We start from the raw sequence: 24,384 nt of genomic DNA on the forward strand, positions 1-24,384 counted from the left end.
TTACATTAGGTTACTGTTGTAGAAGATGTTTTGTTAAAGAGACTATATGAGAGTATATAAGGATAAACATTTAACTTTTTTAAGCATCAAAATAAAATGGATCTTTATATACTACATTATGTAGAATTGTTCATGTAGTGACCACTTTTAGCTCATTAGCATTGCTTTAGTTGAAATCTCTTAAGTAAAGCCTCTGATTGTAGCCATGTTAAATGTTACTTTTAACATTCAAATGTTAGTTTACAAAATTGAGCAATTCTGGTTATGTGCTCTTCACAGACTGTTGTGAATTATTTTGGAGCATTATAGCCTAAATAGCCAGGAGAGTTGAACGGGGCAGGATGACCTTGACCAAGGACGGACAACCTGTATCTCAGAGACACATACGCGTACTTAAAAAGGTAAGCAGAAAACCTTTTTCTAAAATTTCTGCATAATAGTGTGTCTGAGTACAGGATTCTCCGCCCAGGTGAAGTTTCTGAAAGCTTCCTCACTCTAGAACCTAGTTAAAGTACAAAAAATTAAGGAAAATTGTTAAAAATGTAACTGAATTCACTAAAAATGAACTAAATTTACTAAAAAAGACAAAGCACTCACAGATTGAGAACCACTAGGGTGTCAGAGATGGGTGCAAATCTAAATGCAGGCAAAAAAGCAGTGTGTCAAAGTGCTTGCAAAGCTGGTAGATTAGATGCGCTTTTTATTTTTAATTGTTGGCTTTTAAGTATAAATAAGTATGTAAATAAGATTTGTAAATAAGATAAGAGTTTTCCAACCATTATCATGAATACCGCTGTTTTGGGATCGCAGCGCTTCGACTGAGTGTCGGGGAGCTTCGATCCAATCAGAACAGGATTGCATAGGCGCAGTGAGCTGATGAAGAGATAAGAATTTAAGCGCTGACTTGGAGATTGCAGAATCACAGCTGAGTGCTGGGGTGCTTCACTCACTAGGTCAGGGCTGAAATGGGCTAATAAGACAGTCATTCTGTGGCTACCGCTAACTTATATCGCAGGATTTCAACTGAGTGTTGGGGCTCTTGGTAATGGTAGGTTAGGACTGCACAGGCAGAAGTACTGCAGCACGTTACCGCTAGGAGCCTAAATAGGACTGCGGCAGGATAGGAGAATAAAGCGTGCTTAAAGTTAAAAGCTCTCATGTTGAGGAAGTGGATTGAGTAGCGATTTGTAAAGACAGATTTTGTGTTGAGGAAGTGTATTATTTCTGTCTAAGCCCTCATGTCGAGGAAGTGGATTGAGAGGCTATTTGTGTGTAAACTGGGTCTGTGTTGAGGAAGTGCATCAGACCAGTCAATTTGAAAATAAACCTAGGCAGTGTAAATTAAGTCTGTGTTGAGGAAGTGCATCAGACCAGTCAATTTGAAAACCTAGGTAATGTAAATTAAGTCAGGGGCCGGCAGGAGATAGGAGTCAGAGACGTACGTGCATGTAAATATTGCTGAAAATATAGTCGATAGCTGCGTGTTAACAAAAGTGCATATACAGTGGGTACGGAAAGTATTCAGACCCCTTTAAATTTTTCACTCTTTGTTTCATTGCAGCCATTTTCCAAAAATCAAAAAAGTTCATTTTATTTCTCAGTAATGTACACTCAGCACCCCATCTTGACAGAAAAAAAACAAATGTAGAAATTTTTGCAAATTTATTAAAAAAGAAAAACTGAGATATCACATGCTGAATAATTTGGTTGGGACGATGTAATACAAACAGTTTAGGTCACCCCAACATCTTAACCATGGCTTTGGGTATGGCCCTTAGGTCCCTGAGAAGTTGGAGTAGCTGATCCTCCCTTTCTGGATGTCTTTTGTGATCCAAAACATGAGGAGGGCCAATACCTTAGAGAAAAACAGATCCAGTTATTAAATAAATCTACCACATAAACATTAAAGCTTTTTACTTTTCAGAGACAAGGACTAAAGGTGACTACAGAAAATTTGGGAGCTAGTTAAATTAAGCTGAAAATAATATAAACACATACAGTATTGCAACAAAATAATTATATAGAAGTTTACATATAAATATATTGTCATATACTGGTTGAAGATTTACATCTTTTATGACCTCTGTTAGTTTGTATTCAGTTCCTCTTTACTGTAGTCTATACTGCCAGTTTTCCATCTCATACTGTATTTTGAGTTTTGCTGTATTACATGTACAGTAGTAGTACCTGCACACATTTCATTTCCTATTTAATGTGGATAGTCGAAACAAGGGTTGGCTTTGTCTGATGAAGAGATATTTAGGGACAAACATTTTGTCTTTATTGTGCTCTATACTGGTTATGTTCTCTGTATGTCTTCTGTCAGGATAGTGCTGCAGTCATCTTGAGTTCCTGCAGTTTAACAAATCAAAACTTTTGGATTATACAACCAAATTGCCCCATAAATGGTAAATGGCTACATAGCACATACATACAATTGCACAATTACAATTACATATAATTTATCCCAAGTGCTTTACGTAGCTCTTTGCCACTCAGTCACCCAATGACACACACACACACACACACACACACACACAGGTTTACAACAGTACTGTGTGGGAGTACAGACCTAATGGACATGATCCATTCATCAAATATTTTCCTGTATTTCCTCTCTTAAAATGATGTACAGATCAGCTGCAGCAAGTGGATCTGCTGGAGCATCCCATCCATGTTCCTCCATTAGTAGACAACACAGTTCAAAAACCGTTTCATCGCATGGAAACTGGCCTTTGGGAGTACAATCCATACACAAAGTGACCTCCTCCATGGCAATAGGTTTGAGTCTATCTTCAGCACTGTGCAACTCTGGGAATGAGTACATCACAAATGGCCGACCTGAGGCTGCGCCATCACTTGCACGTTGTCTGATTTTGTGTGAATTCCATGTGGTGACGACTTCGTCAAGTTCATCCTGCATAGAAAGATACAGTAAATACAGACTACAAACGTGTAATATAGCTGGTCTTATAGTATGTAACTACTGCCTGTCTACACTGAGACCTAGGCTGCTGCATTGTCATTGTATGCCCCCGTCAGCTACAGCACACAACAATAATCAATGTAAAAATATACAGCAATAAGCCAATAGCACCTCCACCAAACAGCAAGGGCACACAAAATGATTATGTACTGATGCATGCACACAGTAACTATAAGAAGCTCAGGATGAGGCTCTAAATAAAAACCCTGAATGCTCACTGTACGTTAACAGGAAACTAGGGCTGGACCTAGTTTCTCAAAATAAATGCCCAGACAGTAAGTGTATCTTAATAGGGGGCTAGTGAGTTTCATGTCTGATATTAATACAATTAAGTTCTTCTTTCTGTGTTAAGTCATTTCAACATGTTTCAGCTGTTAGCTTCTTCTGCTAATGCATTTGAGCTGTCAGCTCGAGTTTTGCATTTCAGCTTCCACATTTTTGAAACGCATTTCAGTTAATATCAGCCAGTTTCTTTAGCCATTTTTAGCTTTGCTTCAGCAATTTCTTCAGCTTTTATTCACAGCACAGATTGTGGCGGTAGCAGTGGCAGCTGGGAGATACAGCAGCAGGAGCTAAAAGCTTCCAGCTCTCACACACACTTTCTTAAGAAAATGCAAACATTGTAGTTTCAGTAATGATAGTATGTAGAAAAAAATACAAATTACTTTAGGAAATATTTAAGATGATGGCTATTTTAGCAAACCACCCAAATGTATACTTGTATTGCTTTAAGAGGAGCTGTGGTCTCTCAGGGGAGCTGGCTAAGCGCCAAGCGTGTATCTCCGTGAAACGGCGGAGCGGAGAGCCGCTTCTGAGCCACACTAAGAACTTCCTTGCTGGAGTTGTACAGTCTTAAGGAAAAACACACATTAAAACACCCAACAGCTTCAGTAACACGTTATATTCACCTGTCGCTGTCCGCTTTGTGTGTGAGGAGCTGCCCTCGGACACGGTGAGCAGACAGGAGGACAGAAGCAGCGCGACTGGCTGAAATGTTGCCACGTCCATTCTTTTGTCAACAAACACAGACAACAAGAGTCTGTCACTGACTACAGATGCTCTCACTCGGTCTTCGAAGGCAGTTTAAAACATGATAATATAACCAAAATGTCAACAACACAGAAAACAGCTAATATTGTCGTTAGCTACCATGTTAGCTATCAAAACATGCTAACTCGTCCCTGCATTACACATCCTTCATCCCCTTGAATTTCCTTTGTTTTTACAAACGCCATGCAACAAACTAACACATATTTCATTTTTTCTTTTGTTCTTCCAGTAATGAAATGGCTTCATCTGGGACCCCTCGAACACGCAAAAACTTAAGTGAGTTTTCGGTCAGTGTGTGGTTCCCGGGCTAATTTACATCATGCAAGTGATTCTCTCACATGGGACCTTTACAGGTACCCATACTTCTGACTTTAATCTCAGAATTTAAAAAAATATATTCACACATGGCCCTAATCCTCTTCTGCAGAGAATAAAGTAGTAATATATTTTTAAAAATCTACCTGCCCTACTCTACTGTGCATTAGCCTACGTTATTGCTCCACTGATAGTGGTTGTATTTCCTTCAGACCGTTTGACACAGAAACCTGTCTGAGACTGTACTGGATGAGACAAATGCTTAGCTCCTAATAAGAGGTAAAAAACCCGAAACCAACTTAAAACATTTGTGATCAGGCATCTCACCACAAATCCTCAAAAATGTTAACTTGCCCACCTCTGATAAAGTGCAGATCACAGATACTTCAGTAGAAGCATCTTGAAGCAGTGAGACAGTCCAAAAGGTGCAAAGGTGTCTCTAAGCCAGTGGTTCTCAAACTTTTTCACATCAAGGACCCATAAACTGACCTAGACCGCCGTCCCCCATTTCATAAGTGTACCCGCAGCCTCCAGCTATCAACCTTAGTACAGACGCTGACCCAGGAGCACATTGCAAACAGTACTTTTATTGCACACACTGCCACTCACACACACCTCCCAACATAAAACTTCTGCCTGCACACTTCCTAGCTCACTCCCACCAGTCTCCTCTGGACAGTTCTTTACAAATAATAATCTCAGTCTCAACCTCACAGCCCCTCCGTCTGTTCTCTGCATTTAAAGAGAGAGCATAATTAGTTAATGAACAGCAGCTGTGACAATTTGCTCTCCCTGGCTCTGCTTACCTGAGCCACCTCTCCCCACTGCAGCTGAATGCAAACCATGTCCACCTCCACAATAAGATTTTGTCCTAGGGTCGCCCTAAGATTTTTTTTGCTTAGATGTTTTATTACAGAAAGTATGAAACCATGATCAGAATTAACCATACGTTCTGTCATTGTGTTACTTATGGATGGAATTATAGTGAAAATATATTAATCCCCTTGCTGAGGGCCCACTGTAGCTCGTTCAAGGATCCCTGAGGGTCCCCGGACCCCACTTTGAGAACCACTGCTCTAAGCAAGGGCTCTCTCCTCTGGCAACTGTTGATTAAAGGCAAACGGCATCGTTGGATAACTATGACCTGGATGACTGAGAATCTTCATAGACATCGGCTTAAAACAGAGGCTTTCAAAGTGGGATGCCTCCCACTTTAGATATTATAGTAGTTATCAAAAGAAGTTCACATAGAATATCCTGCATGTGTGTGATTAATGGAGTTCATTGATACAGTAGTTATGGAGAATTTTACTGTCTTTCCCACTTTCCCAGTCAGAGGTAATAAACTAACTAATAAATGCCTTAGGACAGACCTTTTCTATGTATTTCTATGTCAAACTGCAATATTAGGCTGTTTTGGCTCTCGCTCTGTTGCTGAGTCTGTGGGATCAAATAGTACGGTCATGATTCCATATGCATGTAGTAATTTAGCAAAGTAAAAGCTGAGGTAGGCAAAAGAAGAAAGAGTTTTTACTCTAAACCCTGTTTTCACATCTAGAAAGACAGGAGGCCAATCACAGCAGGTGAGAGGCGACACTGAGGTGTTGGTTTCAGAAGTTCAGAGTTTTTTTGATGTTTCATCGTTCGAGGTTCGGCAGAGCCTTCAGCTATCTGATATTTCTTTTTCTGATCTGTTTAGGTAAAGAGACAAAGAAATCTATTGTCAAGTTATTGACAGGAGAGTTAGTTTTCACCTAAGTACCATGATTCATCTCTGCTGGAGGAAGATACAGTTTGATTGGCAGGTGTGCTGTGAGTGGATGTTTTAATGGATACTATGGAGGCAGTCTAATTACCTTCAGTAGAGGCCTCAGTTTCTGTGATCATGGCAGTGGTTGTTATTTGCTCAATACACAGAGTCTTACTGGCTTCAAACACCCACTGTGATATGTGTGTCCCATAGATGATGCAGTTAATAAACATCAATATCAAAAATTAATGTTTGGTGCTGTTAAAAGATAAATATATCACATTCTGAGAATCTGATAAGCTGTAAGGTCCCTTTCCTCTTGAACCTCATGTGAGTTTACTAAATTCTACAAAAACTTTGTTTGTCCATCTCAGTTCTGTCCTTGTTTCAGTAAAGCAGAAAAAAGAAGAGAACAACCCTCTTTTATTAAAAGGTGTTCCTCCTTTGCTGCTAAATGACTGTATTAAGAAATTTCAGATGAAGAGACAGAATGTTATCTATGTCTGGGTCATCTACAGTAGACTAATCCCCCCATTAACTTAAAAATCTGAGCAAGCAGCAAAAGTAAAACTACACACCCACTCATATTTATCATTGCATTGAGGAGATATATTACCGTCAACTGTCACAAATGCTTTTAACACTCTTTGAAATTCGCGCCGTTTAACTGACAAACTAATGTTGTAAGACTAAAAGCTGATGCTCGAGAAAGCAGAAGTGTTTACCTCATGGAAACAAATTTGTGCATACTGTGAACTTCCTCAGAGACAAAACATTTCTCTGAAAACTTATCTTTAGGCCAGAAAACCAAAGGAAGACAGCTTGGTTGAATTTGAGATTAACACTCACTCAAACGCACTGCACCGAACCTTTAATAAATCTACAAATGCAAGAGCAAATAAGTTTGTTTGATAAACTCTGACCCTCGACTCACCCATCAACATCTGTTGAATAAATATACTTTGATTTAGGTAAATGCTAATTTTATTACTTTGACATGAAGATAAAAATAGTGATTTTAAATAACACAGATGATCAACAAACATAAACGTACTGATGCCACTTGTTCAGAGCACTTGTTCATGTCTGCCAATCATTGTAGGCTAATACAAAAAAATACATTGCAAAGACATTTTCATTCTTAAAATTCGTATTGTCATCATTAGTTAAGTCAAGTTTATTTATAAAGCACATTTAAAAACAACCAGAGTTGACCAAAGTGCTGGACAAGTGATACAGTAGAAGACATAGAAATTAAAGCCAGATAAATTAAAACAGGCCAAACAATTAATTACATACAGCAATAAGATAGAAAACAACACAGTTAAATAAAAAATAGATAAATAAAAACAAGAGCACCTTAAAATCGACTCTATATTTTATTGGTAACCAGTGAAGAGCAGCCAATATTGGGGAAATATGGTCCCTCTTCCTTGTACCAGTTAACAATCTAGCAGCTGCATTTTGAACAATCTGCAAGCGTGATAAAGATGAGCGACAGATGCCAGAGTACAAGGAATTGCAGTAATCAATTCAAGAGGATATAAGAGCATGCAAGACAGTCTCCAAGTCCTTTACAGAGAGAATGGATTTCAGTTTTGCTATGGTCCTTAAATGAAAAAAGCTACCATACCTCATTACAAGTTCACATAGTTTTAACAATGAAATAAAAGTAAATATGCTCATAAATTAGACAAAAATGAAAATGAGGAACAACATAATCTAAAGATAAGAGACATTGGAATTGTGGTAAAATACATTCTAAAGAAAACATTGAATGGTCTACTCTATAAAAACTAGCCACACTGTGATTCAAATGCTGGAGCTTATACTTTGATGCTCAGTCACAACCCAGAAGTACAGTAAAGGTGAATAAAATAATATGAGCGCTGATGGCTTTTTATTTTTCCTATTGGAAATCACATTAAATTAAGGTGAAAGACCTTCGGGCGTCTTGGCACACCTCCTCCTCCTGCCTTCAGTGGTGCAGAGAACACTAAATCCTCTTCCCTTTGCGGACATTGGCATACACACATTCATCTCCTGTTGGTTCAATGGCCTGCCGAGGTCGCTGTGAAATCTTGACTCGGCCATACGTGTTTCCACCTCTTCCCTTTGCTGCATTTGTCTCCCAGGCAGCTGCACAACCCTGACATCAGCAGTGGTTAATTCTCGTTCATCTTCTATTTCTGCAGTAAAAGGGTAAAAAGAGTAAAAGGAAGTGAAGCACAAATATATCATATTTAATGTTTAGATAAAATCAGTACAGAAAGGTCACATCACTTCTGATATCAGAAGTCAATTGTTAAAGGAATAGTTTAACATAATCAGAAATACGCTGTTTTGCTTTCTTGCTGAGAGCTAGATGAGAAATCACTGTCACTCAGTTATCTAACTCTCTACAAGTAAGCCAGTAAAGTGTATTTCCCAAAATGTCTATGGTATTGATTTGTAAAAAGAGAGAAAAAGAATCTCTGACTGCAATGATGGTTGTTTAGTACCTTTTGGTCTGTTATTTTCCTGTTTCTTGTGAGCACAGGCGACTGCCACCCCGACCAGCAACAGAATTAACAGTGCAGAGAGTACGCCGGCAATTATTGGCAAATTGCCTTTTTCAGTAATAAAAGACACAAGAGACACACAGATATTTAAGTTAACAAACTTTATGGGTGGAAACAGACAAAGACGAAAAGGGAAAATGACTTTAATAAATCCACTGCAGTAGGGTTAGTTTGCACTCACTAATGTACCATGGGACATCACTGCTCGGGACGCTCGCAGTATCTGTGATCATGGTAGGTGTTGTTGTTGGTTCAATACACAGGTGTTACTGGCTTCCAGCACCCACTGTGATATGTGTGTCATATTGATGGTGCAGTTAATGAATATGAAGCCTGTGGAAAAGAAACGATAAATGATGTACAGTTAATCATCAGAGTCATAATAATCAAACTGTTTTCTACTCACCACAGGTAGATATCTTCTCTTTTTTGGAGACACTACTGACTTTATTCCTGACTGAGCAGACCAGCTGTCCTGACACGTCTTGTTTCAGAGTGATGTTGTTACTCTCATTGTTTCCAGAGAGGAGCTGAGCGTCTGTCAGTGTGTGTCCATCCAGAGTCCAGCTGTACTGAGGACTGTCCCCTCCCTCAGAGGAGCAGGACACCCTCATCTCTCCCTGGGACAGACACTCAGGGACCAGCAGGACAGAGGTCACAGGAGCTGAAGGAAACACATTCTTCTTGATAAATCTTGGTTATTCTACACAGTTTCTAATAGGCATAGATAGATATACAGTACAAATATATTGGCAGAATATGAGATACATGAAGTTTGGAAATAGAATATAACATGTATGTCTATTAATATCACTAAATTCTCCAGTAGTCAAAATTGTTATTTACCTCGAGTGACCAACTTTATAGTCTACAGCTCTGATCTCGTTCCATTTGAATCAAAGATTTCAAGAGTTTATTCACCACCATCAGTCCAACTCAGGTTGTTGATCCTAAATGTTGCATCACTGGGAGTAAATGAGGATCTGTCTATTCTACTTTTTACTTCACTATATTTATTCTGCAGCTACAATTAGTAGTTATTTTTCAGATTCATATTTTACATGAATATTAAACTTGCTGGCATTAATATGCAAGTTACATGATAATGCGTCAATAATAATAGTCCAATTATACATATTATTATTATTATAATTTATATGAAACAACACACTGAATGGGGCCATTCAGGACTGTGAGTGTAATGTGTAGAAGGACTCAGGATCAGCTGTAATGGTTACTGATTTTAATAAAAGAAGCAAGGCATGGCCTCCAACATGGCATACAGGTAATTGCAACAATGACACGTCCCTCCTTATTGATATTGTGCATAATCCCACATCACTACCATGTGGTGAAATGAGGACTAGAACAAAAGGCTTACTTTAATTTGTAATAACCTAATTATATTTTGCAGGTACTTGTGTTCTCTTACTTAAGTAAACATTTGAATGCATGGCTTTTACTCATGTTGTATTTTTAATGTTACAAAATTTTCCAGTGGACAGAAATTGTTATTTACCTTGAATGGTCAAATGTAGAGTCCGCTGCTCTGATCTCTTTCCATTTGAATCAAAGATTTCTAGAGAATATTCACCACCATCAGTCCAGTTCAGGTTGTTGATCCTAAATGTTCCATTAATGGGAGTAAATGAGGATCTGTCTTCTATCACATTAAACAGAATCTGAGTTTTTCTCCCTGCAAGTATTACTGTTGTTTTGCTTAACAATTGGTATTTAAATATTTCTGAGGCGCTGTCCATCAGCTGGAGGACCACAGTTCCTCCCAAAGCTCCATAACACTGAGCTCCATCCTGTCTGCCATCACATGTTTCCACACCTGGAAATTGTGAAATATAAGTTATTAAAAAATGTAAAAAACAACATTGATAATTGACAATGAGATGTAATTAAACCCACAGAAACAGGGGTTCACTGCAGCTGTTTTATCGGACCAGATTACAAAACGTGAACTTATTCTTGTGCAGCTAAGAATTACACAGGAATGTGCCCAGGCGTGAAGTGTAATCAAGTAAATTTAGTACTGTATTAAAGTTAATTTTTTTCTTCTGAAATACCTTTATATTTGTATTTGTTTCTTTGCATCTGTCAAAGCACTTTGACAAACTTATGTTCACTGTTTTAATCTTGTTTTTAATATCTTGTTTGTTAATTATTAATTTTACTTTATTTTATTTCTTTGTTTTCTCTCTGAAGTATCTTTGTATTTGTACTTGCAGCTTCAGTTCTGTAAAGCACCTTGAATGAACGCAGTGTATGAAAACTGCTATATAAATAAATTTGCTTGTTTGCTATGTTACCACTACCACATTTCAGAAGGAAACATTGTACTTTTTACTTCACTACATTTATTTTACAGCTATAATTAGTAGTTCACAGATTAATTTTTATATGAATATTAAAGTTGCTGACATTAATATGATACTTACATAATTCACCACCATCAGTCCAGCTTAGGTTGTTGATCTTAAATGTTCCATCACTGGGAGTAAATGAGGATCTGTATTTTATGACATTAGACAGAATCTGATTCTTTCCCCCTGCAAGTATTACTGTTCTTTTGCTTAACAATTGGGGCATTATGTAGTTTTCCCTGAACGCGGGAGCGAGCATTATCCGGAACACAAGAGCTTTCATACAGAAATCTCACAATAGACGCGGAAGTAAGAAGAGAAGTTACATGATTTGGACAAATGTCCAGCAGAAAACAGACAACTTCAGCTCTGCTTTGAAAACATTTGTCCTGCATCAGCTCCTTCCATCTGGGAAAATTCACAACAATTATATCCTTTATTTCTGCTGTGATCTGTCTGCATCTGTTCCCACATGTCTGGCTTCATCATGTTTACGCTTCTTTGACGACAAAGATCTACACGCTGTCGGCTGGTGCTAAACAATAGGTGTAGTCCAACGTTCACTTCTCTTCTTACTTCTAATAAACCAGACCACTACTGTACTGTATATTATTATTATTAGTTCCTCTTCTTCTTCTTCTTCTTCGAATGCATTCAAAGTAGTGATATTTAAAGGTTCAGTGTGTAGTATTTCTGAGGTGCTGTCCATCAGCTGGGGGACCACAGTTCCTCCCAAAGCTCTACTGAGCTCCACCCTGTCTGCCATCACATGTTTCCACCGTAAAAGATGTAAACGATTTTGGTCCTTCAATTTCTTCTAAATCAACAGATCTACAGAGACAGTGTGTTTCGCTGCAGTTGTGTTTCTCTCAGACCACAGTTTGCAAACAGGAAGTTATTACACAGGTATATGAAGCTTGAGATACTTGCACTTTACTTGATTATTTGCTATGCTACATTATACTTCCACTCGAATACATACAGGGGGAAGGATCGTACTACTTACTTCACCAGATTTACCTAATTTGCTTTAATTTGACAACATAAAAATTATACTCATATGGTCCTCAGTAATAATACTGCATCAGTAATAATAATCTAATAATAATAATAATCTTATAATAGTGTGTGTGTGTGTGTGTGTGTTAACATGGAAAGCAACACTTTGAATGGGCCATTCAGTACTGTGGGTACGTTTTACTTTAACACATTAAACTGATTTTGCATTGAGAATGTTAAGAAAGTAGGTTTCCACACCTAAAATAAAAGTTTTTAAAAATCCCAAAATCAACAGGTTCATGATGAGCGTTTAGCTCACTTGGTCGGCTCCATTTACAAGGCTCCTTACTGCAGCACCTCAGGCTCGAATCCAGCCTGCGGCCCTTTGCTGCGTGTCGCCCCCATCTTACGGCCTCTTTCCTCACTCTACTGCTCTATCAAATAACATTTCACATGCCTTTAACTGGAATACAGTTTCATTTTACAAATATAAACATGTTGTGTAGTTAATGTTTCCAGTGAAGGTAAGCATCTTGTAGCTGAAATGAAGTGTCAGTAAAGTGTTTTTTTTCTTTACTTTTTCACTTTTTTTACTATAAAGCAACTTTCATGTGAAAACCAGGATTTATAAAGAAAATGGGTAACATCTTAAACTAATTTAAAATTTGTGAAAAACAAGATGTAACAATATTACTATGATAAGTATTTCTTAATGCAGGCAGGAATATGTTCTTGTGAGCAATAACCAAATAACACATCAAATAAATTTCCACTGGTGCAAAATTCCTCCTCTTAGTAGAAAATTTAGTTAAGGCAGAATTATCTGTATAACTGAGTTTCCTCTTTTTTATGTACAGTATCTGTGTTAGAATAAAATAAATCTTTCAGCTTTTGGGCCTTTGAAGTTCTTTGAGATTGAGCAGAATAAGAAGTATTGTAGACATTAAACCAGAGAAAGCTTTCACTTTGTTACAGCAACATAAATCTATGGCAGTCGATTGACATAAGCTGACTCAACATTTAAGTGTCCTGATTCTTGTATGAATGTGGTCCCAGCATGTATTTATCCTATAACTGTATAAAATGTGTCCAATTAAACAAGTTAATAAGCTCACCATTAGAGACTCTGAGTAGCATCAGCAACAGTCCAATCACAGCTTCCATGTCTCCTCAGTGTTCAGCCTCTGTTGACCCAGTTAGCAGCTTCCAGACAAACCTCTCTTCTTTATTCAATAGCAAACATGCACATCCTACACTGATCAGCCTGAAATGTCTTCTCATAGTGATCAGCAGCAAATAAGAAGTTGTGAAAACTATCACCAAGCAGAGTGTTGTTAGAAAGCACAACTGAGAGGGAAAAGAGGAAGCAGGGTTAATGTGGTGCAAAGTTATCAACACTAAAAGCTCCAGAAACAACAAGACATCTGCTTGCCCCAGTTGATATCTTCTCATTTAAAACTATTCTTTGTTGCAGCCATATTGTTATGTTATCAGACAAATATACACCATCACTAACCTTTGCACTACATTTAACGAAGTGAAAAAGTGAAACAAGTAAATTTTCTCTATCATTGGACTTGACAAGCAGAGCAAAGATGAATGCTAGTTGGATGCTTATTTTCACTTTGAGGTTTCACAGCTTTGATCACTAAAACACAAAAAAAGTCTTTCAGAGAGGTGCGTTGGATCAGAAACTGTGAAAGAACTAGTATCTATGCTTTGGTCTTCATCAGGTAAGAATCTAATTAAACACTTATTTACATAATAAGGTGTTTCATCAGGACAGTTGCTATTTCCTATACCAATGCTTGTATGCACTTATAAGGAAACATGAAGTCATTTTAACACCTTCAAGCCCTTAGCGGTGTAACTAAAGTTTTCTTTATTCCGTCAACAAAAATTAATCTACAGTGAGAAGATTATTGGTTTGTCTTTTGTCAGAGGTATCAACCTCGTAATGGACTGACTGACTGAACAAAGCAATATTCTGCCATCTAACTAGAATTTGGGGATGACAACTGTTCAACATCTCGGCTGCTTATTTGTACTTATGAGAGAATTGATTACAAGCTAGTTTAACACGTGTGATTACCAACGGTCCTCACAGCTGTCAAGTTTATTATTTTCAGTGCTCGACATCTTCAAACTGTAAAGTCAATCTTCATACTAAAAGCTTTATGGAGATGCTGGTTTGAGTGAGGTTGTTTGATCAGCTTTACTGACTATTTCATTTCCTCATTTATAAGAGAAACACACATGCAAGGAGCTAATTATGTACATTCACACTGTGCTGTTGGCACACAGCGGTCTAAAGCTCAAAATGTGCAGTCAAGGGTGTAGGTTTCCTGTCAACATTGGTGTTGACACATAACAAGTAGGGGTGGGAATCTCTGGGCACCTCACAATTCGATTTGGTTACGATTCAGAGGGCTGCAATTCGATTTTAAAACGTTGCATCTTCATGCATCATTCTTTTCTATACAGGATCCCTGGATAATTACTAAGCATTTAATTTGTGCATTAAAATCCAAAAGAAGATCAAAAAATATAAAAGTATACAAAAATTCCAATAATACTATAATACAATGCTGACAGGTATGTGCAAAAATTCACATGAGCATAACGCACAGTTGAGCGTTGTTGTAAAGTATGGGGTCAGGAGTGTGTGTGTGTGTTTGGGGAGGGGGGCAACAACCAGACTCCTCTGAAAACTGAAATATAAAGTTAATTATCAGGATGTACAGTGTGTGTACAGGACAGTGCTGTTCTGACAGTTCCCGTCATTCTGCAATTACACCCCCAAATGCTAGTCGGCAGTAGCGCTACAGCGTCCACTGTGTTGACTTTTGCCGGCCGAGCAGGCTAACTTCCAGTTTAGCCCCCTGCTAACGTGAATGGGGGTAAAATTGTAAACGTGCAGCTGGTATAGCCTTTTCAAATGTTATCAACCGAATGGACATTCTGATAGTGAAACGAGTCGCTCGGGTTGTGACGGTCAAATATATTGATCCACCGTGCTGCCGTTTTGGCCGCTAGTAAAAGTTACTTCAAAGCACGGACACTTCCTGTCGGCTCGGAGGCATTGCAAAGCTACCCAGCTGACCAATCACAGAGCCTACGGTCTGCGTCAACTCGACATGTATTTACATTTTTGAGGAGGTGCACGTCAGGCGACGGCGTAGCCTCTGCGTAGCCCCGTATCCTATGCTGTCGATTTGACACAGAAGTATAAATTGCACTTAACAAAAGAGGAACTTATTCTTGTGCAGCTAAGAATTACACAGCAATGTGCCCAGGCGTGAAGTATAATTAAGTAAATTTACTAAAGTGAAGTCTGAGCTCCATCCTCTCTGCCATCACAGTAGGTTTCTAAACCTGGACATTTTGAAACATAAGTTGTAAAAAAAAACTTAAATAATTTTGATCCTTCTGTTTATTCTAAATCAACAGATCTACAGAGACAATGGGTTTTGCTGGAGCTGTGTTTCTCTCAGACCACAGTTTGCAAACAGGAACTTAATACACAGGCACGTGACCAAAAATGAACTGAAAGTACTTTTGCTGAAGCTGGGCCGGCCCGCGGCATAGACAGTTGCCTAGGGGCGCAAAATGTCAGGGGGTATGGCGGGTGGATAGTGCCACGGATAACCTACCAAAGGAGACCGTAGTGTGACAGCTGTGGCGGGTGGATAGTGTCAGAGAGAGGATTACCAGGAGAAGGAGAAGGAGCAGTCTACCCTGCCGTCGCCGCCAGACCGTGTGGATTTTTGAATGGGAGTGATTGGAACTGCAGACAGGAGACCGGCGGCGGATTGGCGGCGAGTGCATGGAATCAACGTCTTCCGGCGGCCACATCACGGCGGCGTATATTAGAATTCCTGTATAAATATATGCCTACTAAATACATCTGAACTAGGTACGTCGCCTTACAACCGTGTGACACACACATCGTCACTAAATACGTCGCCACCAGTAGGCTACACCATTGTCAGTGTAACTCCTATTTTAACTTTATTGAGTGAATTCAAGTCATGTTTTGTACAGCCTGTGTTAAATGCTTTTATTCTTGTGGCGACTGGGAACTCTGGAGTAGCCTACAGTTCATAGCCTGTGTTATGCTTTATTGTTTGGATTCACTGTCCTATAAAATTCCACTGAAGAAGATAATGCTTTCACTTCCCCACAATGTGAAAATGGTTGTATTAGGCCTACAATTACTTATAAAATTAATCATTGAAGTATTAGAGCTGTTTCTGTTGTGGTGGCAGCCCGGCTGACGGTGAGTGTCCTGGTTTTTTCTCCTTTTTATCAGTTGTTCTGTTTTTTTCCCTTGGTTTCCTGTTCTCTGCCCGCCTCCCTGTGTTTTCTCCCCTGTGTGCTCTCTCTCCCTCTGCTCCTGAGCCCAGCCAACTACCTGCACCTGCAACTCATCAGCCACCTCGTCAGCCTGCCACACCTGCCAATAATCACCTCATGACTGCCTGTATTTCAACCCCGGTTTTCCACACCATCCTCGCTTGATTGTCGTTGCTCCATACCCGGTGCCACTTCCGTGTTCAGGCTTCCATGTTTCTTGTTTTTTCACACTTACCCTGTGCCTTGTCGTTGTCTTCCCTAACCTTGTCTCTCTGTCTGTTTCCCTCCCAGGTACACTCACCCTCGTCCTCCGTTCGGCTGGGCTCATCCACTGGCCCACTCCTCTTCAGACTTCCCTCACGGCGTCCTCCCTGCTCCCCCACCTCTCCTCGCTTCCTCGGCCCCTGTGTTCCCCGGCTCCCTGGCCCCCTGTCTCCTTGGTTCCCCGTGCCTGTACTTACCCGACGTCCTCTTCTCCATCCTCTCCAGTCCCTCTCACCCTTTTTCCCCCAATAAACCTCCTTCCCTCAGAGTGCTGCATTTGGGTCCTCTCTGTCTACACACCACACCCCGTAACAGTTTCATGCTTATTCAATTTTTATTATTATTTGTTATGGGTATTTCCTTTGTTATTATTGGCAACAATGTATTTTAAATGTATATTTCTGCATAATGATTTGGATTATTTTGATCATGCTAATGTGTTACTAATCAATGTAATCCTAAAGGAGTTATAAGATACTAAGTTGTCTTATGTCTGCACTTCTTTTTTTTTAGCAGTTACTTTGTTGTTGAAGTACAAGACAGCAAATTAAAAATCTTAAGACCCTCAGTGAAGTTCTTCATTTTCCATCGGGATGCTACACTAAGAGAAACCAGCATACTATTATACAATGATAAAAAAGTATTTTCCCACTCTGCATAGCTTATTGTTAATGCTCATAATATAAAGCTCCCATGATTCTATACCAAGAAGAACATTTAATGTTCAACTGTAGACAAACATACAGGCAGTGTTGGGGAGTAACTACTTACATGCAATTTAGTCAAATAATTTAATTACAAAATAAATGTAAGTGTTATCTGTTACAGTTAGGCCGACTGGTAAAATATGTAATTAAATCACAATTTCTTATGAAAATGTTTAAGATGCCATCTGAATATTTTCTTTAAAAAGCTTGGCTATATGTTGAATAATATTAATTTTGTTGCTTTGCGTGTATTTCATGTGCACATTGTCTTCCTTTGCCATTTCCAGCCACAGTTGTTTAGTAAAGTTTGTTGCTGTTCTGATGCTTTTGATTGGTTCTCATGTTTGAATTTGGAGCGTCACCACTCAATTAAACTGCCTCTCAAGCTGTGTTTTTAAAATGGTTAACCGTTGAAAAACAAAACATTTATGGCAGCATCAAATATGAGGAAAACATTGATGTAAATACTGAAGAAGTCCTTTGGATAAGGGACGAAACGTCTTCCAGTAGCTTCAACCAAGTCCAGTTGCCCTTCATTTTAACCTTCGTTGCATATTGATGTAAATCAATAAACATGTAGCTTGGGGTTGGTCTATTTTTTATATTATAAATGACAGTTGGGTACACAAAGTAAATGATAAAAGCACAATTTTAATCTACAGAATAGACCCAAAAGTAAACATCATGCCAGTCCGTGGCACTATCCACTCGCCATACAGGGGGCACCGCAAGAGAACGCTTTCGACTTGCCGCAATTGAACTCGGCCCAGCTGCTGTGACACTGGCGTACGCCGCGATAGTAATTAAGTGCACCTCGCGGCTCGCTAGTCCAGACAGTTGTTACGAGTCGTGTCGTTGCTCTGTTTTGGACTGTGAGCTGCTCAAGTTAACGTGTGTGTGGATTTGTGGTGAGTGTTTTCCAGTTGGTGTCGGTTTCGGTTTCACATGCAACATGCAGTCTGTGCACTGTGTCTGTCAAACGGTCTAAAGGGGATAATTCCAGCGGAGCAATAAGTAGGCTAATGCAGAGCAGAGGGTAGACTTAAACGATCTTATAAATTCTCATCAAATGATGACGTTAGTCTCTTAATATTACGTCTTTCTTTCGACATGTCAGAGAACACAGATGTGGGAAAGATTCTGAATGTGCAGAAAGTTTTGAACATGAGCAGAAAACCTGCTAAAACACAGGATTTATTAAAGTCCAGTAGTTTTTAACTTTAATTAAAATTTACTTATTTGAGGCGACCTGCACACCCCCATGCAAAACACACAAAAGAGGAGGGAAGACTGAATCATGCCTGCATGTATGCTGTCTCAGTAGGGATTTTATGAAATTAGAAAAATTGATCTACAGGAGAAATATAGGCTATTTAAAAGCAATAGGTACAGAATGTCTGAAAGCCTTACTGCATTGTACATACAGTACAATACATTCAGGAGAAAATATTGAACTTTTTACTTCACCACACTTACTTTAATTTAACATTACAATGATATTCATATGGTCCTATGGTAATAATGTTGCATCAGTAATTCTACTCTAATAATACGTATACTTGTGAACATGAAATACAACATTTTGAATGGGTCATTCAGTACTGCGAGTGGATTTACTTTTAATACGTTAAGCATTCAACATCGTTTTCCACATCTTAAAAGTTTCACATTCACAGGCACATTAAACTCAGTTGGTAGACCGCGCGACCCATGTGAAAAGCTCCTTACTATATATATATACTCACACATATGAACTGTGAGCATCACGTAGCTGCAATGAAGTGTAGGTACAAGGTTGTAAAGTTGTTGTTTTTTCCTGCACTTTTTCACTTTTTTTTTTCTTTGAAGAAACTTTCAGGAAAAATGTGAAAACAAGGATTTATAAAGAACATGGGTAACATTTTAAATTACATTTAAGAAAAACAAGATATAGAAAATATTAACATAATTATTTAATTAGATCTCTCTTTTTTTACTGAAAATTAAATGGGGACTGTAAGTATCTCTTAATGCAGGCAGTTACAGTTTCCTCTTTTTTACATACAGTATCTGAGTGAGAATACAATACATCTTTCAGCTTTTGGGCCTTTGAAGTTCCTTGAGATTTAGTCATAATCATTAGGTCAATTATGTGCTTTTAATTTCATGTACTCTTGTATATTTTTTGTATATGTTATTTATAGCTTAATTTCAATTGTATAACAAAAAACTGCTTGAATTTACCCTCATATGTAAATAATATTTGTACACAAACCATTTTTAAGATTAAAACAGAGAAAGCTGACAAAACCTATTTATTTTCCCGATTCTTGTCTGAATGTGTTCCCGGCATGGGTCAGTGTTTGAGCTGGAAAACACATCACTGAAGAGCCTGAAATGTCTTCTCTTAGTTATCAGCTGCAAATAAGGTGTGAAAACTCTGACCAAGCAGAGTGTTGTAAAAATTACAGCTGAGAGGGGAAAGATTAAGTAGTTAGAGTTAACATGGTCAGCAGTTGCAAATTATCATAAAAGCTCCATAAACAAAAAGACTGCTTTCCCCAGTCAATATCTTCTCATTTATAACTATTCTCCAGTTGCAGCCTTTATGTCATGTTATGGTATCAGACAAATTCACAACATCAATGACCTTTGCACTATATCCAACTAACTGAAAAAGTAAACATTCGCTCTATTTTTGGACTTGACAAGCAGAGAGAGAATCATTGCAAGTTGGATGCTCATTTTCACTTTGAGGTTTCATAGCTTTAACCACTAAAACAGAAATCTTTTAGAGAGGTGCATTCTATCAGAAACTCTGTGAAAGAAGTAGTATTGATGCTTTGGTCCTCAGACCATCATCAGGTAAGAATCTAATTAAACACTTATTTACAAAATAGACTGAACTAATTCAAAACATATAAAAAAAGTTGTCTAGGAAAAAAAAGTCTATATTTCCTACCCAGGATGCTTTTATGCACTTATAAGGAAACATGAAGTAATTTTAACACCTTCAAGACTCTGGTACATCATCAGAGCTCATGTTTCAGGAATCACTCTCAACACTGGACTACTTTAAACAGTTAAACCTCAAAACATCCTCAGACATTACGGTAATGATTCTTTGTGTGCGTGTCATTTACATAGTAGAAGCACAATATTGCAGCAAACTGGTAATTTCAGTTCCTCATTTATGTTTGATCACCAAATGTTCAAATGATTGTCCTCGACTATTATGCTTCAACTCATTATTTAATGTTGAGCAATTTATAAGAATTTCTTTTGAATTTCATATTCAATTACCAGTGTAGCTAAAGCTTTCTATTCTTTATTCTTTGACAAAACCGACATAATGGTGCGTTCTTTCATTATTTCGTTTCAAAACCAAATTGGAAAAACCAAAAAACCAAGTCCTTGGTTTCGGTTTTAAAACCAAAATGGAAAAACAGAAAACCAAAAAAACAGAAATTGTTTTGTTTTTCTTTTTTAAACCCATTAATGAAAACAAAGCAACTGCGTTTTATTCTATCTTTGACTGGTGTTGTATCCCTACAACCCGTTCTCGACTCGTCACATATTAGGGCAAGGTCTGTTTGTAACGCACTGGGGATCCTGTCATAGGTCAGCGCAGTGGGGGAAGCCCTGTAGCGTCAGTTTGTGACGGTAAAGGCAGGTAGGCTATATGATATTTAACAGTAAAGACTGAGAATGTGGTTGGGGGAAATGGAGGGCCAGAACCAGGAGAACGGTGTTCGTGTACAGTGTGAAACAACAAGTCAGTATTAGGCTTTCTTTTCAAGTCACATCTCAAATCAACATGATTGTAGAAGTGAGCACTATAGGCCTTTTACAGAGCATCTCTTTACAAGAAAACATCAATATTCTATTATATTATATATAAAAGATCAGGTTTTGGGAAGTTTTATTAACTAGACAAGCTCAAACAGTAAACCAACAAGATGTTAAGGCCAATGCTGCAGAGATGCTGAAGGATAAAAGCAAACTGTTACAAAAGCACAATTGCTACCAGGATGCCCTGACACCACCACCCACAGGTGTGCGCCACCAACAAAAGACAGCAAGTCACACAAATAAACCACCACACAATAAGGCTCAGTTAAAGGTCCGCACACAGCTGTCATATGCACACACCACAACGTGCGGTGAAGGGGAGAGGGGCTCCCACAGTCCACCACCCTGTCAGTCTGGCAGAGCACTTGAAAAAGAGGGAAAAAGGGCTGACGGAAGTCACGCAGCCCAAAAACAAGTAAATCACCCCACCATTAGCAGAACCTAGCAGTTGGCAAAAACATTCACAGGGCCCATCCAATTGTAACAGAGTCTCATAAAAAGAACCCCCATTTAAAATCAGGGCACAAAAATCAGCAGTTGATCAGGCAGGCAAGACAGCAGTGGCTATACAACCCAGGAACATTAACTCGATCCAGTTATCATCGCATATTACACTCAGCCTCCAAGAAACAGACAGGATGACCAAGTAAACAGCAGATTTCCCCCCCAATACTCAAGTTTTGTCTCTAATTCCTTTAAATAAAGCCAATGCAATACAAAAAGAGACTTTTAAATGCTTTAGAAGCAATTATTTTCTTTTAACGTTGAAAGCCTCAAGTATCAGGCTACACATGTGAAATGCTGTCTGTAAAGAGGGTGCAGGTGATTGGTATTAAAGGTGGGTGACCCGGGTAGGGTGGACAGGTTGGAGCTGTGTCTAGTACAGGTCACCATGTATTACAATTTCCTTATGCACAAAAACAGTGCCACAATTACAAGGTGTTGTTGGTTACCATAAATCATGATGTAAATATCTGAAAGTGACAACAGGGCCCTTTTCTGGTGCTGGAGGCAGGAGGGGTGTTCTGCTTTGTCCTGCCAGTCCAGCATTTATCTGAACAGAGAGTGATGGTAGGTGATGGGACGAGCCTTGATACTATCATCAGTCCTCAATCACCTGTCTTGGGACTCAATTTCGCTTTTACTTTACTTTACACAGGTACAAACAGTGCAAAACAGAATTAAACCCAAGAAAGGCAGTAAAAGACTTGAAAACCCCAGAGCCAGAGATAATGTTTGACTCTCATTAATGCTCACCAGGTTTCACACATAAGGATGCCTACATAACTTATGAGAGCAACAGGTTGCATTGAAATATTTAATCTACTTAACTAATATAATAAAGTATACTACACTGGAGAAAAATGCAAAGGAAAATAAAAAGTATAAACCTCCACAGATTTGTTTTGGAAGAGTTTTGTTTTGACACATAACAGTAGATGGTGGAAGCTGAGAGTTTTTAGCAGCTATGGCACCATAGAAAGAAGCTGGAAGGCAGGTGAAGTTCTGCACACCCTTCAAACTCAGTGATTAGCTTCCTCTGGTAGCAGTGCAGCCTTCTCTTTGATATAAACACAAGTCAAAAGGTCAAAACCTTGTTGCCTGTTGGCGCCACAGAAGGGGGCAGAGTGACCTCTGCTGGTTGAGCTCCCACATAGCAAGAAGGCCTATAAATATGTTAATAAAACTAAAACATGAATTAAATTATATAAACTTAAATAAATAGGCTAACTGCGATCCTAAGCTACATGTAACATTAGTTCACTTGTCTTAATCTGAAGTTACAGGTCACCAATGGCCTTACAATTGTTTAATTCTCCTTAACAGCCAGAGCTATTATTTTATTATTTTTATTTATTTTTATTTCAGTTAATTAAAATGTTTTTTTTTCCACACCCAGATTTATTTTAGTTTTATAACCTATTAAAAACGTTATTTTAGTTTAGCTTTAGTCTAAAATCACCTCTTTAACTACATGGTACATGGGCTACTTTTATTTTGAAGGTTTTACCGGTTACTTTCACTTCCATATAAGGAATAGACCATGTTATGACCTGGCTCAAAAGGCCACAACAAAAGGGAGACACACCATGGTAAACGGTTAACATGTGTTTATTTAACGAAAATAAGCCAAATCAATAGTTACTTCAAATTAACATAATTAAAGTATGAGGTATGTTGTCTGCGGTTTCAGTAGTGTCTGTGCAGGATGATGGCTGCATGAATGTATGTGTGAAGGTGTTGTAATATGCAAACAAGACAAATAACACAACGCAACAGTCCAACCATTAGAATTAAACATTTGTAAGGCCATTGGTGAACTTCAGATTAAGACAAGTGAACTAATGTTATATGTAGTTTAGGACAGCAGTTAGCCTATTTATTTAAGTTTATATTATTTAATTCATGTTTTAGTTTCCTAACATATTTATAGGCCTTCTTGCTATGTGGGATCTCAACCAGCAGAGGTCACTCTGCCCCCTTCTGTGGCGCCAACAGGCAACAAGGTTTTGACCTTTTGACTTGTGTTTATATCAAAGAGAAGGCTGCACTGCTACCAGAGGAAGCTAATCACTGAGTTTGAAGGGTGTGCAGAACTTCATCTGCCTCCCAGCTTCTCTTTCTATGGTGCTATAGCTGCTAAAAACTCTCAGCTGCCACCATCTACTGTTATGTGTCAAAACAAAACTCTTCCAAAACAAATCTATAGAGTTGTATAATTTTTATTTTCCTTTCCATTTTTCTCCAGTGTAATATACTTATTATGCTTGTTAAGTAGATTAAATATTTTTTATGCAGCTGTAGTTCTCATTAGTTATATAGGCATACTTATGTGTGAAACCTCATGAGCATTATTGAGAGTCAAAAAGCATCTCTTCTGGATCTGGGGCTTTTACTGCCTTCCTTGGGTTTAATTCTGTTTAATGAGCCACCAGAAATCTATGCACTGTTTGAACCCATGTAATGTAAAATAAAAGTGAAACTGAGTCCTAAGACAGGTGATGTGAGCCTGTGCAGGGTTTGAGGACTGATGATAGTATCAAGGCTGGCCCCATCACCTATCATCACTCTGTTCAGATAAATGCTGGACTGGCAGGACAAAGCAGAACACCCCTCCTGCCTCCAGCACCAGAAAAGGGCCCTTTTGTCACTTTCAGATATTTACATCATGATTTATGGTAACCAACAACAC

The 24,384-nt window shown here is 38.5% G+C and overlaps 1 protein-coding gene and 2 long non-coding RNA genes across 3 annotated transcripts; 1 reads left to right on the forward strand and 2 right to left on the reverse strand.

The window, feature by feature from the left end:
* Positions 1-1,647: 1,647 nt before the first annotated feature.
* Positions 1,648-2,951, reverse strand: LOC119888624. Its single transcript, XR_005441914.1, has 2 exons — positions 2,573-2,951; positions 1,648-1,855 (listed from the first exon to the last, which is right to left on the reverse strand). It is a non-coding gene; the product is annotated as an uncharacterized LOC119888624 (long non-coding RNA).
* Positions 2,952-7,254: 4,303 nt separating this feature from the next.
* On the reverse strand, positions 7,255-13,306 carry LOC119888616 (T-cell surface antigen CD2-like). Its single transcript, XM_038699274.1, has 6 exons — positions 13,149-13,306; positions 10,182-10,499; positions 9,069-9,326; positions 8,844-8,995; positions 8,603-8,710; positions 7,255-8,290 (listed from the first exon to the last, which is right to left on the reverse strand). Exons 1-4 carry the CDS (start codon positions 13,195-13,197, stop codon positions 8,892-8,894), a joined length of 729 nt encoding a protein of 242 aa, XP_038555202.1. The 5' UTR covers positions 13,198-13,306; the 3' UTR covers positions 7,255-8,290; positions 8,603-8,710; positions 8,844-8,891.
* A 2,310-nt stretch (positions 13,307-15,616) lies between these two features.
* LOC119888625 lies at positions 15,617-16,921 on the forward strand. Its single transcript, XR_005441915.1, has 2 exons — positions 15,617-15,949; positions 16,681-16,921. It is a non-coding gene; the product is annotated as an uncharacterized LOC119888625 (long non-coding RNA).
* The last annotated feature ends 7,463 nt before the right edge of the window (positions 16,922-24,384 follow it).

Source organism: Micropterus salmoides, unplaced genomic scaffold (genome assembly GCF_014851395.1).
Source record: "Micropterus salmoides isolate LMB-PRFRI ecotype aquatic unplaced genomic scaffold, ASM1485139v1 Ms_hic_scaffold_5, whole genome shotgun sequence".
Classification (NCBI taxonomy): domain Eukaryota; kingdom Metazoa; phylum Chordata; class Actinopteri; order Centrarchiformes; family Centrarchidae; genus Micropterus; species Micropterus salmoides.